The 23,479-nt window shown below is 42.1% G+C and overlaps 1 protein-coding gene across 2 annotated transcripts in view; it reads right to left on the bottom strand.

Moving 5' to 3' along the window:
• Positions 1–23,479, bottom strand: part of RAD54L2 (RAD54 like 2) — a 68,750-nt gene that overhangs the window by 34,910 nt on the left and 10,361 nt on the right. For both annotated transcript variants that reach the window (XM_036390777.2, XM_036390775.2), the window contains exon 2: positions 12,574–12,780. In XM_036390777.2, coding sequence (XP_036246670.1) covers positions 12,574–12,724 — 151 coding nt within the window. In that variant the 5' untranslated portion in view covers positions 12,725–12,780. The remainder of the gene's footprint in view (positions 1–12,573; positions 12,781–23,479) is intronic.

The following is a 23,479-nucleotide window of genomic DNA, read 5'->3' on the forward strand; positions in this document are numbered from 1 at the left end:
CTGGGTATTTGTAAAGCATGCAGTGCTGGTTTTGGCTGGGAGAGAGTTAATTCTTTTCTTAGCAGCTATTATGGGGCTATGCTTTGGATTTATGTTGGAAATAGTGTTGATAATAGAGATGTTTTTGCTACTGGTGAGCAGAGCTAACACAGAGTCAATGCCTTTTGTACTTCTGACACTGCCCCACTAGTGAGGAAGCTGAGGGTGCACAAGGAGTGAGGAGGGGACACAGATGGGACAGCTGACCCCAACTGGCCCCAGGGATATCCCAGACCATATGGTGTCATGCTCAGCATATAGAGCTGGGGAAAGGAGGAGATGGGGGATATCCAAAGTGATGGTGTTTGTCTTCCCAAATCACTGTTATTGTGATGGAGCCCTGCTTTCTTGGGCATGGCTGAACACTTGCCTGCCCATGGAAGGAGTTGATGAATTCCTTGTTCTGCTTTGCTGTTTAACTATCTTTATCTCAACCCACAAGCTTTGTCACTTGTACCCCTGCAGTTCTCTCCTCCATCCCACTAGGGGATAGTGAGTGGCTGTGTGGGGCTGAGCTGCCAGCTGGGGTTAAACCACAACACATCCATATTACAGCAGTCAAGCATGAGAAAAATGGAAGTTCAATACACTAGGGGAAACAGGAAACCTATACCTGTCCTTCTGCAACACAGCAATAAAAAAGGAATTTCCTTCTTCACCTTAGCATGCAAAATGGAGAAGCAATTTTTCTAGCCCTTCTACCCACAACAGGCTCCTGGTGAGGCCACCACTGTTAGCCAGGATAAATAAATATTCACACAACCAAGAATTAGATCTGCCTGAAACAGTCAGTTTATAAAATGATCTCCTCATGGAAGGTAATCTTGTTACAGATAAGTCCATTTACTGAACAGCTTTTCCATGAGGCCAGTCTTACAGGTAAGGAACAAGGTTCTCCCCACCTTTTGGGGTCTGAAATCTTACCCAGCTGTCACACCTCACCTTCCTCCTCTCAAATCACAAGCTCTTTGCAATTGTACAGACTGTGCTATATGTCACAAGAGGCTTCTCAAAAAGCTTTTGTCACCTGAGAGATTCCCCTGCTAACAACTTAGGGCATTACCTGTTAAAAAAAAAACAACAAACAAACCACACAACACTCTGAAGTTTGTATTTTCATAGAATATTAAGATAAAGGTCCTTCAGAAGATGTTTTTTTATTTGGCTGACAAGTGGTTCCAGCAGCAATGTCAGCATCCCTGAACACTGCAAATTCACAAGCATTAAAACTCATACTTAAACCTGTCTATACAGACAAGAAACTTGACCATAAATAGTTTCAGGACATTAATTCCTCCGTATAGCAAAGAACATTATCAAACTGAAGTCAGTTAAACTAAATAAATTTCAACAAAATGTCCCAAAACATGCGTTCCCTTCAAGGTGGAATAGCTCCTTCCCCAGCCCCATGCCTGCTGTCCACCTTGAACCTCCCAGTCCCTGCTCCACAGGCTGAGCAGCTCCATGACTGCTCCCTGACCTGACCCAAGGACAGCAGCAGAAGGAGCACTGCATCTCTGATGTGCCACCCTGCTCTTGGTCCCTGCAAGCTGGGGTGGCTTCCCTTCTCTCCAGGCTGTTCATCCTCATCACCACCCCATAAAGCAAAAGAGACCTTCCTTGCCCACCCTCAACTGCTCCAGGCTGGCTGCACAGTCCCTTCCCCATGCCATGGCTTTCTCCCAGCCATGCTCCACATCCAGCAGCTCCTTCTGCACACCCCACTGACCTCCACTGTGCAGGGAAGCTGCCTACTAACCCAAATTGTTTGTAAGTTACTGAACATGAACTAGGCTTGACAGCCACATTTCACTCTTGATTAGCACCTGCTAGTAGCACATACACATCATTAAGGCCACTTTCCCTGTCCTAGTTTCCATGTTGTTTTAGCAACATAGAAAATACCCAAGAATCCCAGGTTTGACTTGGACACGGTATAAGGTGTTGTTTATCCACCCGGAACGGTTCAGACAGACTCACACTTGGACTCCACAACACTCTGTGTTGGCAACTGAGTATTGCTGGGCTTTGAGAATCATTTGCTTTTTAAACAAACACTGCACTGCAAATAAAAATTCTTTTTGATAAGATCTAAACCAACCATGGAAAACCAGAGGAGTTTTTCCATTGACTTTAGCGAGTTTCAGATTGAACCATAAGGCATAAAATTTGATAAATCTGTTTTTTCTCATTTTATTTTATTCATATAAATCTTGGTGTATTCTCTTTCCAAAACTCATCTAAATCATAAGTGGGGGGAGGTTGGGAAGTTGTACATAATGTAACAAAAATCTAATTGCACAAAATGCAGGAAGTGACACAATGCAGTGCCTCTTGCAAATGCTTTTCACACTGGCACTGTGGCAAAACACACTGCTTGAGATTCCAAGGGTTTCAAAGGTTGTTTAAATGTACCAAAGAAAATAAGCTGTTACTAGACAAGATGTAATGATTTAAAGTTGAAGAATTTATACCACAGATATTTATCATCATTCTAATCAAAATTAAATCCATTCAGTTACGATCCCAGTTACATTCAAGAAACTGATTCCTCATTTCTGTAACTTGCTAAATTTCTCTGCTGCTGTAGATGACATAACGTATTTGTACACCACTGAAGAGTTTTTTGGTACAACCTTAATTTCATTCTATTTATTTTCAGCTATGTGTAAATTTGACATAAATCAAGCTGGTACACAAAAGTACCACTTTTAAATCACTTCTAACAGTTCAAGTATTTAAATATTTTACATAGATGAGGATTATCTGCAGATGTTTTAATTGCAAAATTTGTTTTGACAGAGATTTAAACTAGAAGTTTCTGTTCACCTAGCCCAAAAAGATTTTATCTTGTAACTTTCTCCTGTCTCATTCCTATTTGCATATTTGCAAGTGAAAATAAAGTCCTCTGACTCCTACTTAGAATTTTTTTGAGGCTGAGTCAGTGAACTGCATATTGAAGAAAATGTGAACAAGACATTTTAAACATCTGCAGTACAAAATACTGTTATTAAAAAAATACTTTCATCCAAACAATGAACCAGACACTTCTAAAAGTTCCATGTTGCAGTTTCTCTAAAGCCTAAGCAAGAAGTTAAAAAGATAAAGGAAATAACTGTGATGTGATATTGTGTTTTAAAATCTCAAGAATACTTCTAATTTAATTTAAACAGTTTCTCAACTCCTTCCACGTGTTAATTATTTAATATTACACTTGTAGACCATATAGCTACAAACACGTTTTATTTAACCAATCATTAAAACCAGCACAATACCATATAAATGAGTGGAAAATGAAATTAAGGAGTCCTTGCATGGTTTTAAACTCAGATGAAAATCAAAGAAGTTTCACCCAGTACATTTGAACATAAAAGGGGTGCTGCCTAAAATGTAAACCAGAGAATTTTCACTTTGGCTTCTTCACACCCATCAGGTAAACTTGGCAAAGTGACTTTGCCACTCCTTACCTGTTCAAGAGGGAAAATACCACATTACAAATTTGCTAATTAGTTTCCATATGATTTCATCACCGTTACAGCAGTTGCAGCTGAGGGAATACAGTACCCATTAGCAATGGTGAGGTGCGGTACAAAGCTGACAATCTGAAATGTACATTGGGGAAAAAGACATCAAACAGGACAGAGGAGCAAGGTGGGACTGTCCTTTGTTAGAGATTCTCTGGCATTATGACAATAAAAATGCAAGTTTTTGGCCAATAAAGCACAACCTCTATATCCTGCAAAGCTTATCAGAAAAGCAAGAAGACAACTTGGGGCAATTCTTTGTTCAGTTAACAACTGCTGACCCTGCTCCCCACACCTTCATGCTGATCTCGCATTTGTGACAGCTTCAAGAGAAGAGCTAAAATACAGATTAAAAAACATTTGAGAAACTCCATATACATAAATATAGAAAATGCAGAGCCATGGACGTGGGCTGCTCCTCAACTGCATGGAAAGATTTCTATTTTGTATTCCATCATACGCAATAGATCAAAGGGAAGGAGGGAGAAAAGAGGGGGGAAAGCGTAGCTGGTTATAACACCACATCATTTCACGAGATCTGCCAGTCCCTGCTCCCAATTGGCGGCTCCGAAGGAAGCAGAGCTCTGGCGTCATCACCTCCTTTTAAAGAAGTAAAACTAGTCATTACTCCAGGTTATATAACACTCAGACTATGCCAGACTTTGTGCCACCCGCTCAAAAAGGAAGGCGCTGTCAGAGAGCCTGGGAGGCGGGCAGGGGAGGCACCGACGTTTTCCTTCGGAGCTTCCCCCTGCTCGGGACAAGCCGAGGGGACCGGGAAGAGTCCCCGCGTTCGGCCAGAGCGACCGAGCCGCGACATCGGCACTCCGCAATCCCCTGCGCAGGGGGCTGGCGCACAGCACTCCTCAGGATCTCATCCTTCCTTCCCACAGCAGCCCCCAGGCCACACCTCACCCTGCTGAGAATAACCGAGTTCACGGGGTTAGTCAGAGTGCTGGAATCAGCCAGTAAAGCCCCCGAAGCCCAGGCACCGCTCCTCCCCATTCCTGCCTGATTTATTGGCAAACAGCCCACAGGGAAGGCACCTCTGCCGTCCTCCCACCAGCGAAACTGCCCCAACGCAGCACAATGCCCAGCCAGGCAATCTGCAGCTTCGGAATCGGCACAGGGGAGATAACAAAGCATCCAGCACTGGCTGCTCCCAGCAAAGCACTCAAGAGGATTTTTCTTTAACATCACCATTTAGTGAGTCCAGTAAATCCAGTTCAAGGAAGTTGGGTGCCACAGGGTCTGCACAACGTGCTGGGGACAGGGACCCTCTCTGGCTGGGCAGGGCCAAGCCCCTCAGACCGCACACACAAACATCATTTTGCTCTGACACACACACTGTGCTCCCGAGAAACTGCCAGGAGAAAAACAATGGGTAAAATCTGCAGCCTTCTGTAATGAAGGAAAATTCCCAGAGAAATCCGTGGGGCTTTTGCCTAAATGAGAGGCAAACCTCCTCTGCAATTTCAATGTAACCCTTCAGTACTACTCAGTAACTAGGTCTGCTAAAACTGTGACTGCTGCCATCCCATCTCCTTCTACCTTTGATACTAACTGTATCTTTGTATTTTATTCAGTTGGATTGTGGAAACAGAAGCCAGCCAGCTCCTAATTCTTTGGGGTCTTAGGAAACCGACACAAGTCTTGAAGGTGAGGTTTGTAGGACACAGAGAGTGTATGCTGAACAGACACAAAGCCCTTCTCACTTTCAGGAACTGAGGGAACAACAAAGCCCCCTCAACTTCTTAGTTCTAGTACATCACCTGAGGAACGCATCCACTATCTGCAATTGGATGCACATTTACAGAATTACCCACAACCATCTGAGGCTGAGCCCCACACTCTGCACCTATACAATAAAGTACATTTAAACACTCTGATCCATAAGGATCATTTTCTAATGTAATGCAATGCAATTTCCTATGACAATTTGATTAAGTTTAAACACATGTCAATAGTCAGGATATTAGTTGACAAGTAAATTCTCTTACAGGTAGTGATTGCTTTTGTACCTCTTATGATACCACACAAGCCATCCTCTTTGCAGGCAATTATTGGCTTGGAAGACAATCTACATAAAGTTACTACAAGCATGAAAACCTGCCTGGCTTGGAAGGATCATCAAAGTGCACAGTGGTACATGAAAGTTCAGATCTGACTCTTTAGTAAGACCAGAGCCATTGCATAAGCAAAAAACCTAGACTGGAGCAGAGGCTTGTTTCCCCCAGGAAATGCCCTTCCAGCTTCCTTGGAAATAGTACTGCTGGGCTCTAGAGAGAGCTGCATCCAGCCACAAGTTACCAAAACAAAAGAATCTATATAGGGAAGTCCATCAAGAAGGAACAAGTGAGATTATGTCAATCACCACTCTTCCTTTTTCCCAAGAAATTCACCTTGTGCACTGCAAACATCCACTTGTAGATTAAAGCGCAGGATTATAACTTATGGGGGACTTACCTCTCTGGCATAGGTACCTACAGAACACAGAGGAGTTTACAGTTAAAGCCTCCCTCATGATTGTCTCTTCAGTGCTTTTCTAGACTTAGCAAAGTCCTGACTTCTGTTTCTTTCCATACCTTTTGCTCCAACTCATCCACTTTCAAACAACAAAAAGACCCCACTCTCCACTCCAAGCTTACTCTGATGGGCTTGTGCCTTTCCTTAGGCCCAGCACCTGCCTCCAGCTAAACAAGGACAGGAGATCAAAGCACAAGTCACCAGTCTGAGGCAGGAAGCATGCAGCACCCAAGGCCACTGTGCCACACACTGCAGCAGATGGAAGCAGGGTTCCTCAAAGAGCAGTTCTGTTCTCTGAGGCTGCCTTGACCTTGGGATGCCCATCTGCCCTTGGTGCCACCTGGAGACACAGCTGTGAAAGGCTGCTTTCTAAAAGGAGTGGAGAGATTAAAGCAGTAAGTACCTAATTGCTCCTCCTCTTCTTAAGGAATAAATTAAATTTTCTAGCAGATAGGAAGGACAACTTAAAACCAGCATTTCCTTGGAAAAAGAAAATGCTGTGCAGTCTGGTCAAAAGTAGAAGGCAAAAGGTTTCAGGTTGTTGGAACAAATCTGCATTTACCAAGACAAGCATGATCATTCATTTCAGGTAAAAAGTGCAGGGAAATTTCTTTCTAACAGCAGTTTCTTTTTTCTCCTCCTTTTTTATCTCCAGTAGGATAGGCCTTTCTAAATCTGGATATAAAATGATAAATTATATCATTCAGCAAGATAGGAAACTGTCTCCATACTCTTCCTCTGACTCTCTCTCAGTTTCATACAGGTAAGTATAACATGACCTAATTTATAAGAATAACCACAGTCAAAAAGCAAAAACTCACATATTTGAGGAGGAGGAGCCTACAAAATGAACAGATTTATACCAAAGACTTTCCTCTCTTCCCCTGTAAGGACAGAAAGTTGCTCTGTTCCCAACCACACACATCCAGCTGGGGACTCCCACACACCCCAGTTTTGTTTTGTTCCAGCACTTTGTTGGGGAGAAGAAAAGATAGAATGCTTTGGGGTGGGAAGCACATGAATAACACCATCTCCAAAATGAGCAGCAGATCTCTGTACCTTAAGGATGCATTCATGTATCATTCAAAGAAGTATTAACCCACACTTCCACATGATGTTAAAAACAGATTTCGAAAATAATTTCAGGTTTAATAACTCCAGGTGCTAATGAACTTTCCAGTAAGTATGGTATTAGCTACTCAGTTTTCCCATTAGATTAGACAAAGAATTTGCCCAGGCAGCTACAAATTGATTTCCCTTTCAATGTAATTGCACCCTATATTGATGACCCACAGAGTTGTGACCCACAGAGGAACATCATATTAAACAAAATCCATACTTGCTATAATTTCATACCAACATTTTTTCCCTCAACAACCAAGTGAAAATCATAGGAAAAGCTAATCAAGCAGGACCCCTTTAAATGAACAGACTTTCCTCTAGTGAGGGCTCAAGGTAAGCAGAGATCTTTTCAAGCTTGGATCAGCAGTGGGTGCCATCTGAAGTCAAGAGCTCCTGCCTTGGTATCAATGGGGAAAGTTCAAAACTGTGAGTACCAAGTGGCAGCTCAAGTTCAAGCAAAAGCAGCTACTGAAATACATTGTGGATTGTGCTGCAGAAAGGAAAGGTGGCTCTGTTTGAGCTATCAAATGTCACAAGCAGGGTGAGCAGTTTTAAGAGGTTATCTCAGATGCCAATCTCTCAGATGTTCTGAAATTTCCTGATGCCCTCACCCTACCAAGGAGCTGCAAAACATCACTGCACCCATGTGTCCTCCTCTCCTGGACTCGCTGTTCTGTACCACCAACCAACTGCGCTTCTCATTCACTCCTCTTTAAGAGTCTGTATGTCCACAAAACCCCACACAAACCAGTCTTGGTTTGCTCCAGCACTTTGCCAGGGAGTAGGAGGAACAGTATGAGTCTGAGCTGGGAAGAGGGAGCTCCTCCAGTTCTCCAGTAGTCAAACAGAAATGCCACAGAGCTCGCACATTCCCAGCCCTCGAATGTGGGTAAAGAAAGAGGGGTCAGGAAAGGAGAAAAAGTGCAGAATACAGGGCAGGAGACAAGGCCAATTCCATGGAGTTTGTCTTATCACAACAGTATCACATAATACATTATTATTATTTGGTGTTGCCTGGTATCCTTGTACAGTAAGAACTGCAGCACTACTGTAGTACTGGAAAATTGTTCACCAGTATACCTGAAAAGCACAGATTCCAACCCGTCTGCTGTACCATGCACTCTGGAATGCAAACACAGCTAGGAGCCTTTGAGGACAGGGTCTGAATGCTTGTGCTCATTAAGACATCTTTGAGAGAACTGAACAACTACTTCTACCCCAAACTGCACTTTAAGAAAGTATTTAACACATATACTCAGAGGTAAGAAAACAAGCAACTTGCCATCACTATTAATAGCAGAATTACAGCAATACATATGAATAAGAGATAATGAATTCTAGAGACATCAGTCAGAATAATCCAGAGACATTCCCAAAGTGAAAAAAATAGAACAGTACAGTGGGATTCATTCAAACACTCAACAGCTTTCCTTGGGAAAGCTCTGAGGTATAAACCTCAGTCCACGCATTTGAAATGATCTGTAAAATCCATATTGGAGCTTTGTTTCCTCTTTGCTCAAATTAGCTTTTATTCCTATGGAGTCCTACACAGCCCTGAGCAACAACCAGGATCAGAGAAAAAGTGCAGGACTTGAAACAGCCCTTCATCTCTACAGTCATCAGTACATCACATTTCTAGTGAAAACGATTCAGGGAGTTAACAAAAAAAGTTTCTAGCAGTCACGCATTGCTATCACAAAATCAAACATGATAAAACAGGTGCTGCAACCCACAAGTGATGAAAAAACAGATGAAGTGGGCAGGGATGACAAGGCTGGAAAACAGTGGCAGCCTCTGGCTAGGATTGAAGAGTGCTGCTGGGATGGGTGTGCAGTCTGGCAGCCAGGGAAGGGGCTCTAAGTGTCAGAATAGGTATGTTCTGGAAGGAGAATTCTAGGAAAAAAAAAGACTAAAGCTGGAAGATTTCCTACACATGATGCCCAGGTTCATTAACTGGCCACCACTGAAGAAATGGATAAAGGATGTAAGCCACATGGTTATTAGCTTTCACTTACTGAGAAATATTCAAAAAACTAGCTTTTCAGGCTCTTTTGATTCCTTGAGGGCAGGGGCAAAGGTTGAAGAGCTGTGTTCTTCCATACTGAAAGCCTGTACCATACAAGTACAAACTAACTCTAGACCACCTACAGGACAGCCTATACTAAATGCAAACAAAACTGAGCAGAAATGAGAAAAATGTGCCAAAACTGAAGATAGCACTAAAGTACCAGAATGTAAAAAGAACTCCTAGAAGACTATGAAACTGAAACTACACACCAGGATTAACTCCACATTCAACATGTATCAGAAAGACATAAACAGGTTAAACATGCAAAACCCAACTCACTGCTAAGTCTGAGATGATATGATCGACCACTACCAAGTGTGGATAACATTACATTAACACTGGAAAGTTCTTAAGTTATTTGAGCCACCATCAATACATGGAAATCCTAAACAAAGCCACTAGTTTGCAAGCAAACAGTAAAAATGTTATTTTTGTAATTGATATAATCACTATTATTTAAAGCAAGTAATCAGTTTCCGTTTGGAGAAAATGTTTAAGCAGCCTGTCAGCCTTCCAAGAAACAGCTTTGAAAGATTTATTAATCATCTAAAGCTTGTTGTGCTAGAAATATGCATGAGCCCATCCTCAAGGGAAAGATCACCCCAGGATCCCTAGTGGGATCAGAACAACCACAATACCAGGAGGGGAGGAGAACAGCACAGCTGGGAATAGGGAGAACAAAGTTTTAACAGAAATTATTAAAATTAAGCTTTTTAAAAGCTTCATAATATAAACACTAGAGCACTGCATCCCTTATGAATAAAACTGTCTGTTCCAAATATGATATTTATGAATGAGGTTAGTCTACAAAGCCATGAGACTACAAACATCAGATGGGCACAATAAAATGAACCTCCTAATTCTGAAGTTGGTTGTATTTCATAGGCTAAAGAGCAGGAGACCTTTTTATATTAGATCTAAGGTGATACAGATGCCAAATGACATTTTGGAGGCAATGTGTAGCTGTAAGGAGATATCAGGAAAAGCAGACTGGACACCTCCACAGAAGATAATAATTATACATCTAAGCACCCAGAAAGCATTCTGATATTGTGGCAGACAGAATTAAAGCTGAACAATCTGAAACCTCAGAGGCAATCTAGCTTTGCTCAGCTCATGGGAGGGAGTTTTCCCTTGTACCTAATGAATAAACATAAAAATACTTTATGTTAGTTTCTCATGTAAATTCTTTTTACTGTCCCTCATTATTTTCTACATTTAAAAAAATATTTTTAATGAGTCACAACAAAAATATAAGACATAAATATGTTTCTAGTGTTTTAACATGAAAATAAATAGCTGTCATTAGCAGTTCACAATGTTCTGTACACCTATATTGATCTTGTTTGCTTTGGAAAGAATAATCCTGACAAACAACTGTGAGTAAACACTCACAATAATATAGATGTTGATGATAAAACACATCACTCTATGATAATAGACTAGTGGAACAGTGGGAATGACCCACTTGGACATGACACACAGACACTCCCTTCTGTTAATGAAAGTTTGGCAACCACATCACACTTCCTCCTGCCCCACTGCTGCAGAGTCCTGTGAACAAAGTGACATCATCATCATCATCATCATCATCATCACCAGTCTGAGACAGAGTAACCTGTGACCTTGTAACTCTTCTCTGTGTTGATACTGGGAATTCCCTTGTTTCTTACCTGAACTAACACTTCCATTTCTGCTACTTTCTCATTAGAAAAAGCCATCATGTGAATAAAAAAAAAAAAGGAATGCATTCGTTTTTGTGTAAACATTTTTATAAAAGCATTTAAAATCAAAACAGCATCTTCAAATAGCACATGGCTGAAAGAATATAACAACAAAACAAACAACACTTGAGGACAACAATTTATTTTGAAGCCAAAAATTCTTTAGTAACTAGAAGAAGAGAGAAGCATCTGTTTTTAACACATTCTATGCTAAGAAAAGGAAGATTACTCTCAGTTGGTTAGGTATATTCAAATACCTGCATACCCTTTGAAGTTATTAAAAATTGCAATTTTAAAGGAAGCGAATAGAGCATCCCCTTAGGCTCTGGCTACAGTTTTGTGATACAAAGGTTGATGGCAAATTCAGCATGGGGAATCCCCACCTGAGCTCTGCATTCCTGTCTCTGTGCCCTAGAACATCCACCCTTCTGGACCAAGAGACATTTCTAGGATCATGCTGTGACCCAGAGCAGTTATCTGGTAACATTCAAATGTAGCCTGCACAGCACAGGCCCATTTAGCATTAGCCCTGCATTAGCCCTGACCTGAACTGCTCCTCTCCTGAAGGAGAGAGTAGGGCAGGTGGAACTAGGTGAGGATAGAAGGTGACAACTTACTTAGCACTTCCATCTTTGATCTTGTAAAACAAACAAAGGAGAACCCAACCTGTATGTTGGCAGTAAAGAACATTTTCTAGCTGTTAAAAATGATTACTGTGAATGAGCAATAATTGTCCATAGCATTCATCAAATTTTTTATGTATGGGACAAGCCAATGACATAAATATATTTTTTGTCACCACATCCTTTAAATAATACAAGTAATTGCAAATCAGTTCATTTACTTTACATAATTGCTTTCCCAAAATTTGAAGCTATTTTAAAAATTCTATCCTCCTTACAATTTATACTTGTGCCTTGTTTTCCTGATGGAAATATTTTTGGCCAGGAGACCATATTTAACCTACATTAAATACCTATTTAAACTAAACAGCCACATAAGGACTTCTCCCTACCAAGAGCTGGACAAATCCTAAACCATACACAATCTTCCAAGGGATGACAGCCAGTTTTCTATAACAATGTATTGATGCCTCAAGTTTTAGCTTTTATATTTTTCAGATTCTGTACTGCTTTAGTGTGTAGTTCTGAGCTTCATATTAAGGGATGGTGAGCTCTCTTCACAGCGTAGCTGGACAAAACAATTCCTCTCCTAGCTTGGGACCAAGGACTACCACCCAAATTTCAGGCCCAAGAGCATAAACAGTGTGGACTGAAGAGAGAAAAACAAGAAGGATGGGACTTCATAACCTAAAGCTGTAATTGGACAATTAACTGCAATATGCAAATGGAGCAGAACTGATAAAAGTGAGAGACCCCGTGAGTGGTTGTGCATTTTGTGATCATTTTGGTTCAACTGGGGTGTAGCTCTGGCTGGGCTCTTGTGCTGCCCTAGGTGGATCCATGGAGATCTTTTAATAAATCCCTCCTTTATTCTTTAACTCTGTCTAGCCTCTGTTCTAGGCCAGCCTTCACAAGGCATCAGTATATTCCCAACCCCATTCACTCACCACTTTCATCAAGTAAGTCCTCCTCGTCATCCCCATCATTGTCCTCCTCCATCGCCTCCTCCTCATCTTCCTCCTCCTCCTCTTCCATATCCTCCTGCTCCAAGTCCGGGTCCAGGTCCGGATCACTCCCTGAGATTGACTCGTCTGACATGATTCCCAGTGGTGCTCCTTGTGCATTACCTGCTCATGTTCTACCGTGAGGCAGCCCTGCAAGGACACCAAAGAGGAACGTGAGCCCAGCAAATCCCAGCCTTTGAGCCCCAAGGCTCAACATCACAGCAGCATTACTGCACAGAAAAAACCAAATCAGCCTTTTAAATAACAGACTTAGATATCAGACAAAGCACAAAATCCTGTGGAGAAAACAGATGCTGCAAGAAATGGATCATAATGATACAGGCCCAGCATTGAATAATCTCCATCTCTTCATTGGTGCCCTTGAGGAATCTTCCTGCTGAAAAATTCCTGTTATCAATGCCTGATTATTCAGAGAAGCAAAAACTAATAAATTATGTGAATAATTTCAAAACACTACTATCCAAAAAGGAAGCATACAAAAAAGGATCAGTGTCAGCATCGCCTCTGGATACCTGTTACCCTGATCCCTGCAAACACCATCACAGTGAGCAGATGTGGCTCAGAGACAGAAAGCCCCTCCTGCCTCAGCTGTACCCACTGCAAAGGTCACCCACCTCCTCACCATAGCCTGGCTGAAGTCTCTGATCCAGCCACACAACAAAAGCACTGTTACCTTCACAGTTTGGGCAGAAAACAACAAAGATCCAGTTGTAAAAGTTGAACTCCCATTGTAAAACAGGGCAAGAAGAAAAGTAAACACAAAGAAAGAATGGACCAGACAAAATTTGCATTTCCTTTCTCTCAAGGAGAAGAACTGGGGCTGGCTATACATAACTCCTCTGTTACATCACTCCAGTGCATTACAGCAGAAATTGTGGTAGACCACAAAAATAAAGCCTCAAGAGAGGACCAGGGTAATCACCAAGTCACCAGTTTATCTGTTCAGGTCATGCACTGTCACTTCTAGTCAGTGATGGGTATTCCTGAGCACTCCTCTTCCATACACACAGAATGATCCTAGAGGAGCCATATAAGATGGATGAAAAGAAACACAACCAAGAAAGGAAAATAAAGAAGGCATCTTGATCTTAAGGAACATAAGCAAAGTATGTATTCAAAGATCAAGCTGCAGAAGAATTACTACCCACACATTCTCCAAAACCTTTAAAGAAGGATGAAGGAAACATTTCCTCATCACTCACTTCCCACTGCCCCCTACTTATACCACATTTCCACTGTAAACTATAAAATGTTTGAGAACTAATCAGCCACTTAAAAACAAACCTAAATCCCAAAGATCTAAGCAGATAAGGCAGTTCAAATATCTGTAAACACTTAAAATTTCATTTAATTTAACACTTAAATTTCATTTTCAGCTGTGTTTCAGCAGTTACCAGATTAACTCAGAAACCTGAAGGTTAAAGACAACACCCCTGTAGCAGGGCTGAAAACCTAACTGTCTAACTGTTGAGTATGCTGAATTATTCCAGCTCAAGTCATCAGCTCCTGCTCTGCCATTGAATAACATTGAAGAGTGTCAGAAAGAAAGTAAACGCAGGGAAGAGAAGGCATTGCAGAGATTGGCTTTGGAACAGGAAGCCTTTCACCACTCAGTCCCAGGAGCTCTTTACCACCAGGCAGAGACAACTGAAGTCCCTCCACTAGTACACGTGTCACACAGAATAAGTTGGCTTGGTCAAGCAGATGGCAGAAAAGGCCAAAACCTGAATTAGCTCAAGTGGAACTGTGCCAGTTTACACAAGCCAAAGATATTAATTCAGCTTCTGTGGTCTGCAGGTACAAGCCCAGTTGCTGTCAGGCTGCTGCAACACGGTCACCTCCAGCATCTCTGTTTTCTGGCGTTTGGTGACTTCAGTCGAGGGCTGCATACACAAAGCCATCTATTATCAGAAGATTTTCCTAAGAAATGTTGTGCTAAAGTCTATGTCTATTTCAAAACAAGGTCTATTTCAAAACAGTGGCTTATTTTTTCTTTTACATGGAACCAACCAACCAAAGAAACACAAACACTGCTAATACAGCAGGAATGAACTCTCCTCTACAAACAGCAAAAGCAGAAGTGCTGTAATGTCACTAAAGGCTCCAGGTCAAAGAATGACACATGACACAGTTTGTCCCATCAGTATCCTCCTGTGTGTCATCCTCTCATGTCCCATCATTTGTCCCAGAACCTTAAAATATAAAAAACCCAAATCAAAACACAAAACATTCTCTGAAAATTGTTTAAATGCAAGGCTATGGGTCCCTGTGTCTTAACAGATAAAATCAAACCCAGTGGAGAGCAGCTCTCCCTCAGACTGGAGCACAAAAGGGCTCGAATCTAAGCTTTATTTTTGTTTAGCAGTAACTAAACGTTCTGTATAAGCCAACTCCTGACAGCCCGCTCGGCAGCCCCGGCCATATGCAGGAGAGTTAAACAGAAGCCTTTGAAAAAACTTAACTAAATCTTGCAGAGCTGGGTGAAACAAAGATGGTTAACTGCTCCGTGCCCACTGTCGTGCTGCCGTCTATCTCTGTCCCTTCCCCTCCCTGGGGCTGGGTCCCGGGAGGGCTCCCGCCCTGCCTGGTGGCAGCAGGTACGCGGTGCACAGCCCAGAGCCTGCCCTCGTTTCTCACACCGATCTGACCCAGTTCGGAGCCTCCCACCAAGGGGAATTACACAACAGGGCCAGATTGTGGCTGCCGCTACTGTTTTATGGCTGAGTTATTCCAACCTGCCCCATCTCCTGCCTTTGCAGACGCAGGCACTGTGCTCAGTGTTTAATCGCTGGAGGAAGGGCACTTTGCGAGAGATAAACTGATTACCTGACACATCCCCGCACGGGATGTGAGCTCAGGAGGGTTACGGCTCCAAGAAATCCCAATCAAACCTTCTGCACCACCCTTACAGCAGATATTCAGCCTTCCAGCACAGTGCCTCAACAGTGGTGAGGCTGCTGAGAAACCGGGCTGGGATCTTAGGGGGAAACACTTGGAAAAATTCCTCTTGCTTACTCAGGGAGGAAAAAAGAGCTGTCATGTTTATCCTACCCAGAAGTTAAACCCTGCAATCAACTGCACATCAAATTAACATCCAAGACAGCCTCTCTCATGTATTATGTCCCGTCTTTCAACAAAGATAAAAATAGTTCTGAAGTTTTTTGGGCTTTGCTTTTTTAAGGTAGAACACCTCAGATAGTAAGTAAATGCCATGTGCTGATTACTGCCTCCTCCTCAAGCCTGCACAGAAAGGAGGCCCACTTCTAGGTGAGGAAACCTTGAGAATTTGGACACATTTCTTTTGTCCTAACGTTTTTCTTTCCCTCTGCAAAGCTTTAAGATTACTTCTCACATATAAAGTTGAGAGAGAAATGTGAAAGCAACTTTTCCCCTTCTACACGATAGTTGTTCACAGCAGAGTTGTGCATGCCATGAGCCAAACTGTTAAATGAAACTGCAGTCATCAAGGGATGTGGGGACTTAGGGCATTTCTGTACATCACTTTCATCAGAGGATCCACTAGCAGTGTAAATACTAAACCATTATTTAATTAACTATTACAGATATCATCAAGTAAAAAGCAAGGATGCAGGACAAGGCAGAATAGAGTCCTTCCTCACTTGAGGAGAAGGAGCAGGGTTTCCCTGTACCTACAGAAACCCACAAAAACCAAAGTAACCTTACAGAAGCTCTTTGCCCACTACAACACAAGCGATTTAGGGACAGGACATGCTCATTCCTGAGTACACAACCATCCCATACAAATCCCTTCAGAAAGGGCAGGTTTAACACTAATGCTGCTCCAGTGCTGAACAGTAAAGAGGATTCCATCACCTCTCCAACCTCCAGCCAAGCCCAATATCTGGGACTCATCAAGATTTGTCCCTTAAAGCCTGTTTTGTAACCAAGACTTCACACTGGCCACTGTGGTGCCAGGCCATAGAAACAGGATCAAGCACCCTGGCAAATTGAAAGAGGATTTGCACAGACAAATAAAACAGATTTTAATAAAAACAGATATTTCTAAGTCTGTACTGCATAACGCTCTTCACTGTTTGTTACACAGTCGTGTTTTATGGAAACAATAATTTCCTTTTCTGTTTTTCTTTTTTGTTGGGCAACAAAAGAGTAAAATGGTTGATTGGGGCCATAAGATTCCTCTCAGTGCACTCAGCTCACACACAAACACTCCAAACTGGACATGTATGAGGGTAATGATGGTTCCTTGGGGGAAATCTCATCTGTGTGTTAGACCACTACTAGCACCATTCTGGTACCTCATAGGCAGCCTCCAGTATCTAGCAGAACATTACCATAAAGCACACAACTGCATGAGTAAAGGAACTATGAGCTTAAGCTTCTCTATGACAAAAAGTCCTGTAACAGTTTGCAAGTGGTAACTTGCAATGTTATTGCAAAATAACAATTAATAGTTCTCTGTTCCACTTCAAAATCTAGTTAGAAATAACCTGAGATCAGTGGTTTTGAACAGTTTGAGTCCAACAAACACTTCAAATTCTCTAATTTACATTATGCAACATATTAAAGCCTCTATTAAATTATCATGTAAAAAATGGTATCAGGGGAATCACCTAAAAGGATAAATATTTTTTTCAAAAAGGAGCCAACAGTTTTACTATAGTACTCCAGCAGACCTCTATATGCTTTAAACAAAGCAAAGAAGTGTTTCCTGAAAAAACAAAAGGAACTTATTCCCCCCAAGTTGCATTTAAAGCCATCCTTAATTGATACTTTGTGATTTAGATCCCTTCTTCCTTTGCAGCCTGAGACTGTAGAGTCCAGCTATGCAGTTTCTCTGCTGTGACTCACAGCTAACTGGTGGCCACAGGCTGCTGGCTGGGAAAGAAGAAAACAATTCTCCTCCTTCATTTTATCTTGTTCAAATCACAAACAAACTAAGTAGCATTGATCCCCTCTAACTGATGTGTTCTCCACAGGAATATTAAACTGAAGGAAAAAGAAGCAGCCTGTGAAATCATAAATTGAGGAGCATCTGCTTGTCCTGGACCACCCTTCTGAGGAAGGCAAGTGTGCTTCTCCCCATTCCACATAAATATTGAACAATGGATCTGGTCTTCATCCACACTACATGTGAGTATTAAGGAGCCCACTGTGATTTGTGGAGAACAGGAACTGAGAGCAAAAAAAATAAGACTGCTTTTAGAAACACATCCATGTATCAGTTTTGAGAGCGTTGCAGGACCTGCTCTTTTATTCTCTCCAGGCTAACAATCTCCCTCCAAAAAGGCACCACAAAACTAAAACCAGCCTGAAATTGGCTGTTCCCTGACAACAGGAACAACAAAAGCTGCTGCAAGAAAGTGTGGGAGAAACGAAAAAAAACCCCAAAACAACACAAGAAAAAAAAAAACAAAAAGAGCCATAAAATCAACCCATAAAGAAAGAAAAGGGAGAGCTAATCCTTCCCCTCTGCTGACATGACAGTGCTAGCACTGAGAATGTGACAATGAACATTACATAAGGCCTGGCTCCCACTGTGATCCGAACAAAAAGAGCCAGCGTGAGTCAATGGCAGCATCTGCAGCTCCTTACACAACCTGAGCATCCAACACCTGCTGTGGGAGCAGCCACAGGGCCCTTCTCTCCTGCACCTCGGGAGGCATGTGGGAACACCCCACTGCCAGCACTGGCAACATCTTGTGACCCTTAAAGAAAACCTGAACTCTCCATAAGACGCCAGCATTCCCTCCCCCACAGACCTTGTGAGGTTCTTCACCTCTGGATACAGCCAGCAGAAATGGGCAAATGTTTTTGTGTTTGTATTTATGTATGTATATCTAGATAGGTATATAATTATTTGCCTGATCACTGATGCGTTGCTTCTAAGGGCAATTTTGTTTAATCATATTAAAGCAGAAATTGACTTCCTATAAGTCAACTCTCTCCTTTCAAATACTCAAAATGTCCTTACCAGTGGGGACCATCATAGAAGAGCAATTTGTTTGTTACTGCATAAAAGTTCAGGCTACCTGAAGTAAGAAGCATGTGATCAGTTTTGCTTACAGTAATTACTGACATCTGGAGTAACACCATCACAAACTAACAAAAAATTTCTCTTACTTCACAGAATCTCCATCGATGTTTTTAGCTTTGTCAAATTCTATATAAATGGCACTTGCATTACCTACTAAAGGAAACTCTCCTTCCCTGATCACTGTTTCCTTCAAACAGCATTTCAATGTAAAAGCCACTTTTGAATGTGTTTTTAGATGTTTTGCCCATGCTGCTACAGCTATAGAAAAAACAACCTGTGTAAGGAGTAAAACCCTAAGAAAATATTTCAAATGGTGGAGAAAACTCTATAGTAGGGCACAGTGTGTCAGGATTCCAAATTACATTCAATGCATTTTATCCAGCAGATTAATTTGGAAAATTCTTGCCTACCTTGCATTAATGATAACCATTCTCAAATTCCAAAAGATAAGTTTGAAAAGTCAGCTCATGGGAGAGGTGTGCCAAGCCTTCTCTTCGTGAACACCCAAACTATGTCAAGATATGAGCCAATTCCCAAGCAGGAAAGATAGAGATGACTGAAAGATCCCTCTGGAACTTAAGCTCTTGTCATACATAGGTGCCAGAGAAGAAGTTATGTAATAAATCAAGACTAAATTACATAAACAGAAGCAGTGGAACAGAGAGGAGTGAAAAGGCACGGAGCTATTCCCCTCTCAAGGAAAGATCAGTCACTGTCACTCTTTGAAGACAAGCTGTGGCTTTGGTGATTGAGATATGCTATGGCTCACCTCCTTGAAGGGTATCCCTCAGAAACAGACAGGGATAGCTCATAAACAATGTCTTCATCTTTCAGGATGAGGAAAATTGCAACTTTTCCTAATGTTAAAAGGTCTAATTTTATCCTATTTTCTCAGTATCACCCCATGCACACACACTCCTCTCTTTGCCTCCCAGAGAAGCACATTTCCTTACAGGGGAATGATTCACTGCCTTCAGCTGTGTCCCTGCCCAGGAAATGAGCTTTCCCACCAGCAGCAGCCCAGGGCAGCCCACCATCCCCTGTGAGACAGACACCAGTCACATCACACACTGGCATCACCAGAACACAAAGTCAACACAACTAACTCTGCCTTGGGTCACAGGTCTGCATTTCAGCACAAAGAATCGCACAGGTCTGGGAGCTTGGTTTTGATGCCTCATCCTTCTCCCTCTTCAAAACTGGACTGAAAATCTGAGGTTCTGGTTTATGTAGTTATAGAAAAAGGAAGGATTCCACAAAGGTTTGTTCCTCTTTATTCCCTACCCCACCTCCAGCAGTGATAATTACACCAGGGATGAGGAAGTATTACTTATGCCACCTAAGTTTACCAAAGAAAATTGAACATGAGCAAAAACAAGAGGAAAACCAAAAAATCATCTTGAAGCAGGAGGAAATGGAAATAAACAGTTTTGAACTCATGTGATATGACAATTAGCCTATGTTAGACCCAATTTGCTGCCAAGCAATCAGACATTAAACTAATTTTTATTGAATTCCAACATAGATTAAAAATCCATTAAAGGATTAAAAACTGTCAGAAACTTCTTCCAGAGTCATTCCCTCCCTGCAACATTGCACAGTGATGAAAAAACCTAATGTTTAAGTGTCACTTTTCTGCTAGTTTTGAGAACACAGTTACCAAAATCTCTTGATTTTTGCCTTTCCCATTAAACAGGTCAAAATAAAACACTTAGACTGATCCTTATCTATCCTGAACAAATACATCTGCTTTAATAACACTGTCACTATAGGCAGCTCACATGGAAAGCAACTGGATGAAAGAGCCTCCATGGTTCTGTCCTTAGTTATGGAAGCACCACTTCGGTTGTGCTTTGCTGGCTGAAAACTTCCCAATGGTTTGGACAGGCCTGAAAGGGAAAACTGTCTCTCCCCACAGAGCACAAATAACCCAACACACTGCTGAGGGGATTGTTTGGATACACACAAAAATCACCCCAATGGAGATAATAAATTTTATTTCACAAAAGAAACAGAGCTATGAGTCTCATGATATGCATATTATATGTTTAGCTTATAAAATTGTGAGTATACGACTCTACATACTGGAGTTTACTTCCAAAAGAGCTTTAAAAGCAGCACAATGCAAGCTGGGCTAAGGAGGTACACAAATATTAGCAGGAAGATAATCTATCCTGAGGGAGACCATACCCTTTTGGTAAACATATCCAACTGTCCTGTCCCAATTCATGCTAAACAGGATATTAGCTACCAACCAGCACAAGCACACAATGTTAAGCCAGGAAGGAGCAACTGAAAAGGGACATATTAACAAATTACTGTAAAATACCATGTGACAAATAAGCACCACAACAACCATCCAGAGAAGTAGCTGCTGGCTACCAAACATAGCTCTTTTAGAGTAGAAATGTCACTACCTCCCAAGTGTATAAATTGACTTAACTTTTTAAAATGTCTTTTGCAGTACTTGTTCTTACCAAACACACAATACTGTATATTCATCCCCACACAGAATCCAAAATGTTACATTTCCAAGATTCAGAAGCAGAATGACAAAGAGCACTCGGCTGTGATGCAGCCAAAACCCACAACCTTCTGGGTATTCCTTCTCTCAAAGTTAAAAGCAAGTCTCAGTCAAGTGCTTTCCCCAAATGACCACTTCTTCTATCAAAGCTCATTTAGCATTTGCAAATTCTGCCTGACTGGCAGCTATGCACAGTGAGGAAGAACAGAGGGAACAGTAGGAAAGCCAGGTCTTCTCCTGTCCTCTTGACTTGTTACCATCCCAAGTGAAGGCAACCATGTGTGATAAGAAGGCACCATCCCTATGCTCTGATGCTCTTTCCTCCTCAAATACAACAGAAATGGAATGTCTTGCCTCATCACTGTTTACCTCCCCCTCCTTTTCAATTATTAGTTAGATTATTGAATTATTAGTCTTGAATCATAGAACTGTTTGAGTTGGAAAAGAGCTCTAAGATCATAGAGTCCAAGCACTAACCCAGCACGGTCAGGTTCACCACTAAGCAATGTCTCCAGCTGCCACACTGAGGCATCTTTTAAATCCCTCCAGGGCTGGTGACCTCACCACTTCCCTGAACAGCCTGTTCTGATGCTTGACAACCCTTCCAATGAAGAAGTCTTGCCTAACATCCAATCTAAACCTCCCTGGCACAACCTGAGACCATTTTCTCTTATCCTGTTGCTCATTCCTTGAGAGAAGAGACCAACCCCCACCTGGCTACAACCTCCTCTCAGGGGGCTGCACAGGGCAATAAGGTCCCTCCTCAGCCTCCTTTTCTCCAGGGTGAGCCCCCTCTGCTCCCTCAGCTGCTCCTCATCTGACCTGTGCTCCAGACCCCTCCTCAGCTCCCTTCCCTTCTCTGGAGAAGCTCCAGCATCTCAATGTTTTTCTTGCTGTGAGGAGCCCAAAGCTCAGCCCAGGATTTGAGGTGCCTCAGCAGTGGCCAGCACAGGGGACAGTCACTGCCCTGGTCCTGCTGGTCACACCAGCACTGGTACAAGCCAGGTGCCACTGGCCTCCTTGGTCACCCGGGCTCATGTTCAGCCACTGCTGAGCAGTGCCCCAGGTCCTTTCCTGCCAGGCAGCTTTCCAGACCCTCTACCCCAGCCTGCAGTGCTGCAGGGGTTGTTGTGGCCTTCCTGCCCTCCAGGAGATCAACGCTCCTGCCCACACTGGTGTCACCTGCAAACTCACTGAGGGTGCCCTCGATCCCCTCGTCCAAGTAACTGATAAAGATATTTAATAAATAGGTGTGACCCCAATCCCAAGCTCTAGGGAACCCCACAAGTACCCAGCTGGATGTGGCACCATTCTCCACCACTCTGGGCTTGGCCAGGTTTTTTGCCCAGTCATTTAACTGAACTTGCTCATTTATCTATTGGAGAAATTCTTGATTATTATTGATTTGGGCTGAAATAAGAAAATTTTGTAACTACAACTCTTATCTTGATGGGAGATTTTGGGTACAGTTAACAGCATTCTTTAACAGAGAAAACTAAATACATTGCACTTCCAAAGGAGATTTACTGGCAATGCTGTAAAATCTCAATCAACTTCATTCATAGTTGTCCCCTTGCTAGGAATGAAGGAGGCAGATGACAGAAGTTAAAGACTTCTCATCACAATAAAGGGATAGATGTTCACAAAGAGGCAGAGTATCTCATTCTGTTAAAATAAGCATTTCACTGACCAGAGGTATTGATTTAATTGAAATATAAGATCTCCTCTCTTGCTTTTTGTTAGTGCTATGGTAAGTACAGGAGGAGGGAAAAGGCACCTCTAAACAATTTTTTGTAAGGAAGGAAAAAAATACATTTTTCTACAGAGTCTGTATGACTAAGCAGATCACCCACTTCTCCTGTGTTCTCTACTCATTATCTGGGTCTTACTTCTCTCAAGCAGTTGACTATTGTCACTATAAAATAAACAAATTCAGATCACAGACCTGAACTATTCCCATTCATTGGAGAACAGGATGTGAAGTTATGGTTGACAGAAACTTAAAAATGCTGGCTAGGGTGAATCTTACTATGCATTGTCCAGAATTAGGAACTCCCTCCCACCAAAAAAAAAGCAGCTTCCTGAGGAAATTCTTCTCCAGAGATAAGAGGATTACATACCAAAACTGGGGGGAAAATTAGGAAAAAAAATTCTCTTCTGGGATAACAGCTTTTCCCCAAACATCTGATCTCAAATGCACTGCTTCAATTCCAAATCTTCTCCATTTCACGCAACAATCACCTTGACACCCAGTTTTCAAGGCAGCTGTTGCTCCCTATTTAGAGCCT

Source organism: Molothrus ater, chromosome 11, assembly GCF_012460135.2.
Source record: "Molothrus ater isolate BHLD 08-10-18 breed brown headed cowbird chromosome 11, BPBGC_Mater_1.1, whole genome shotgun sequence".
Classification (NCBI taxonomy): domain Eukaryota; kingdom Metazoa; phylum Chordata; class Aves; order Passeriformes; family Icteridae; genus Molothrus; species Molothrus ater.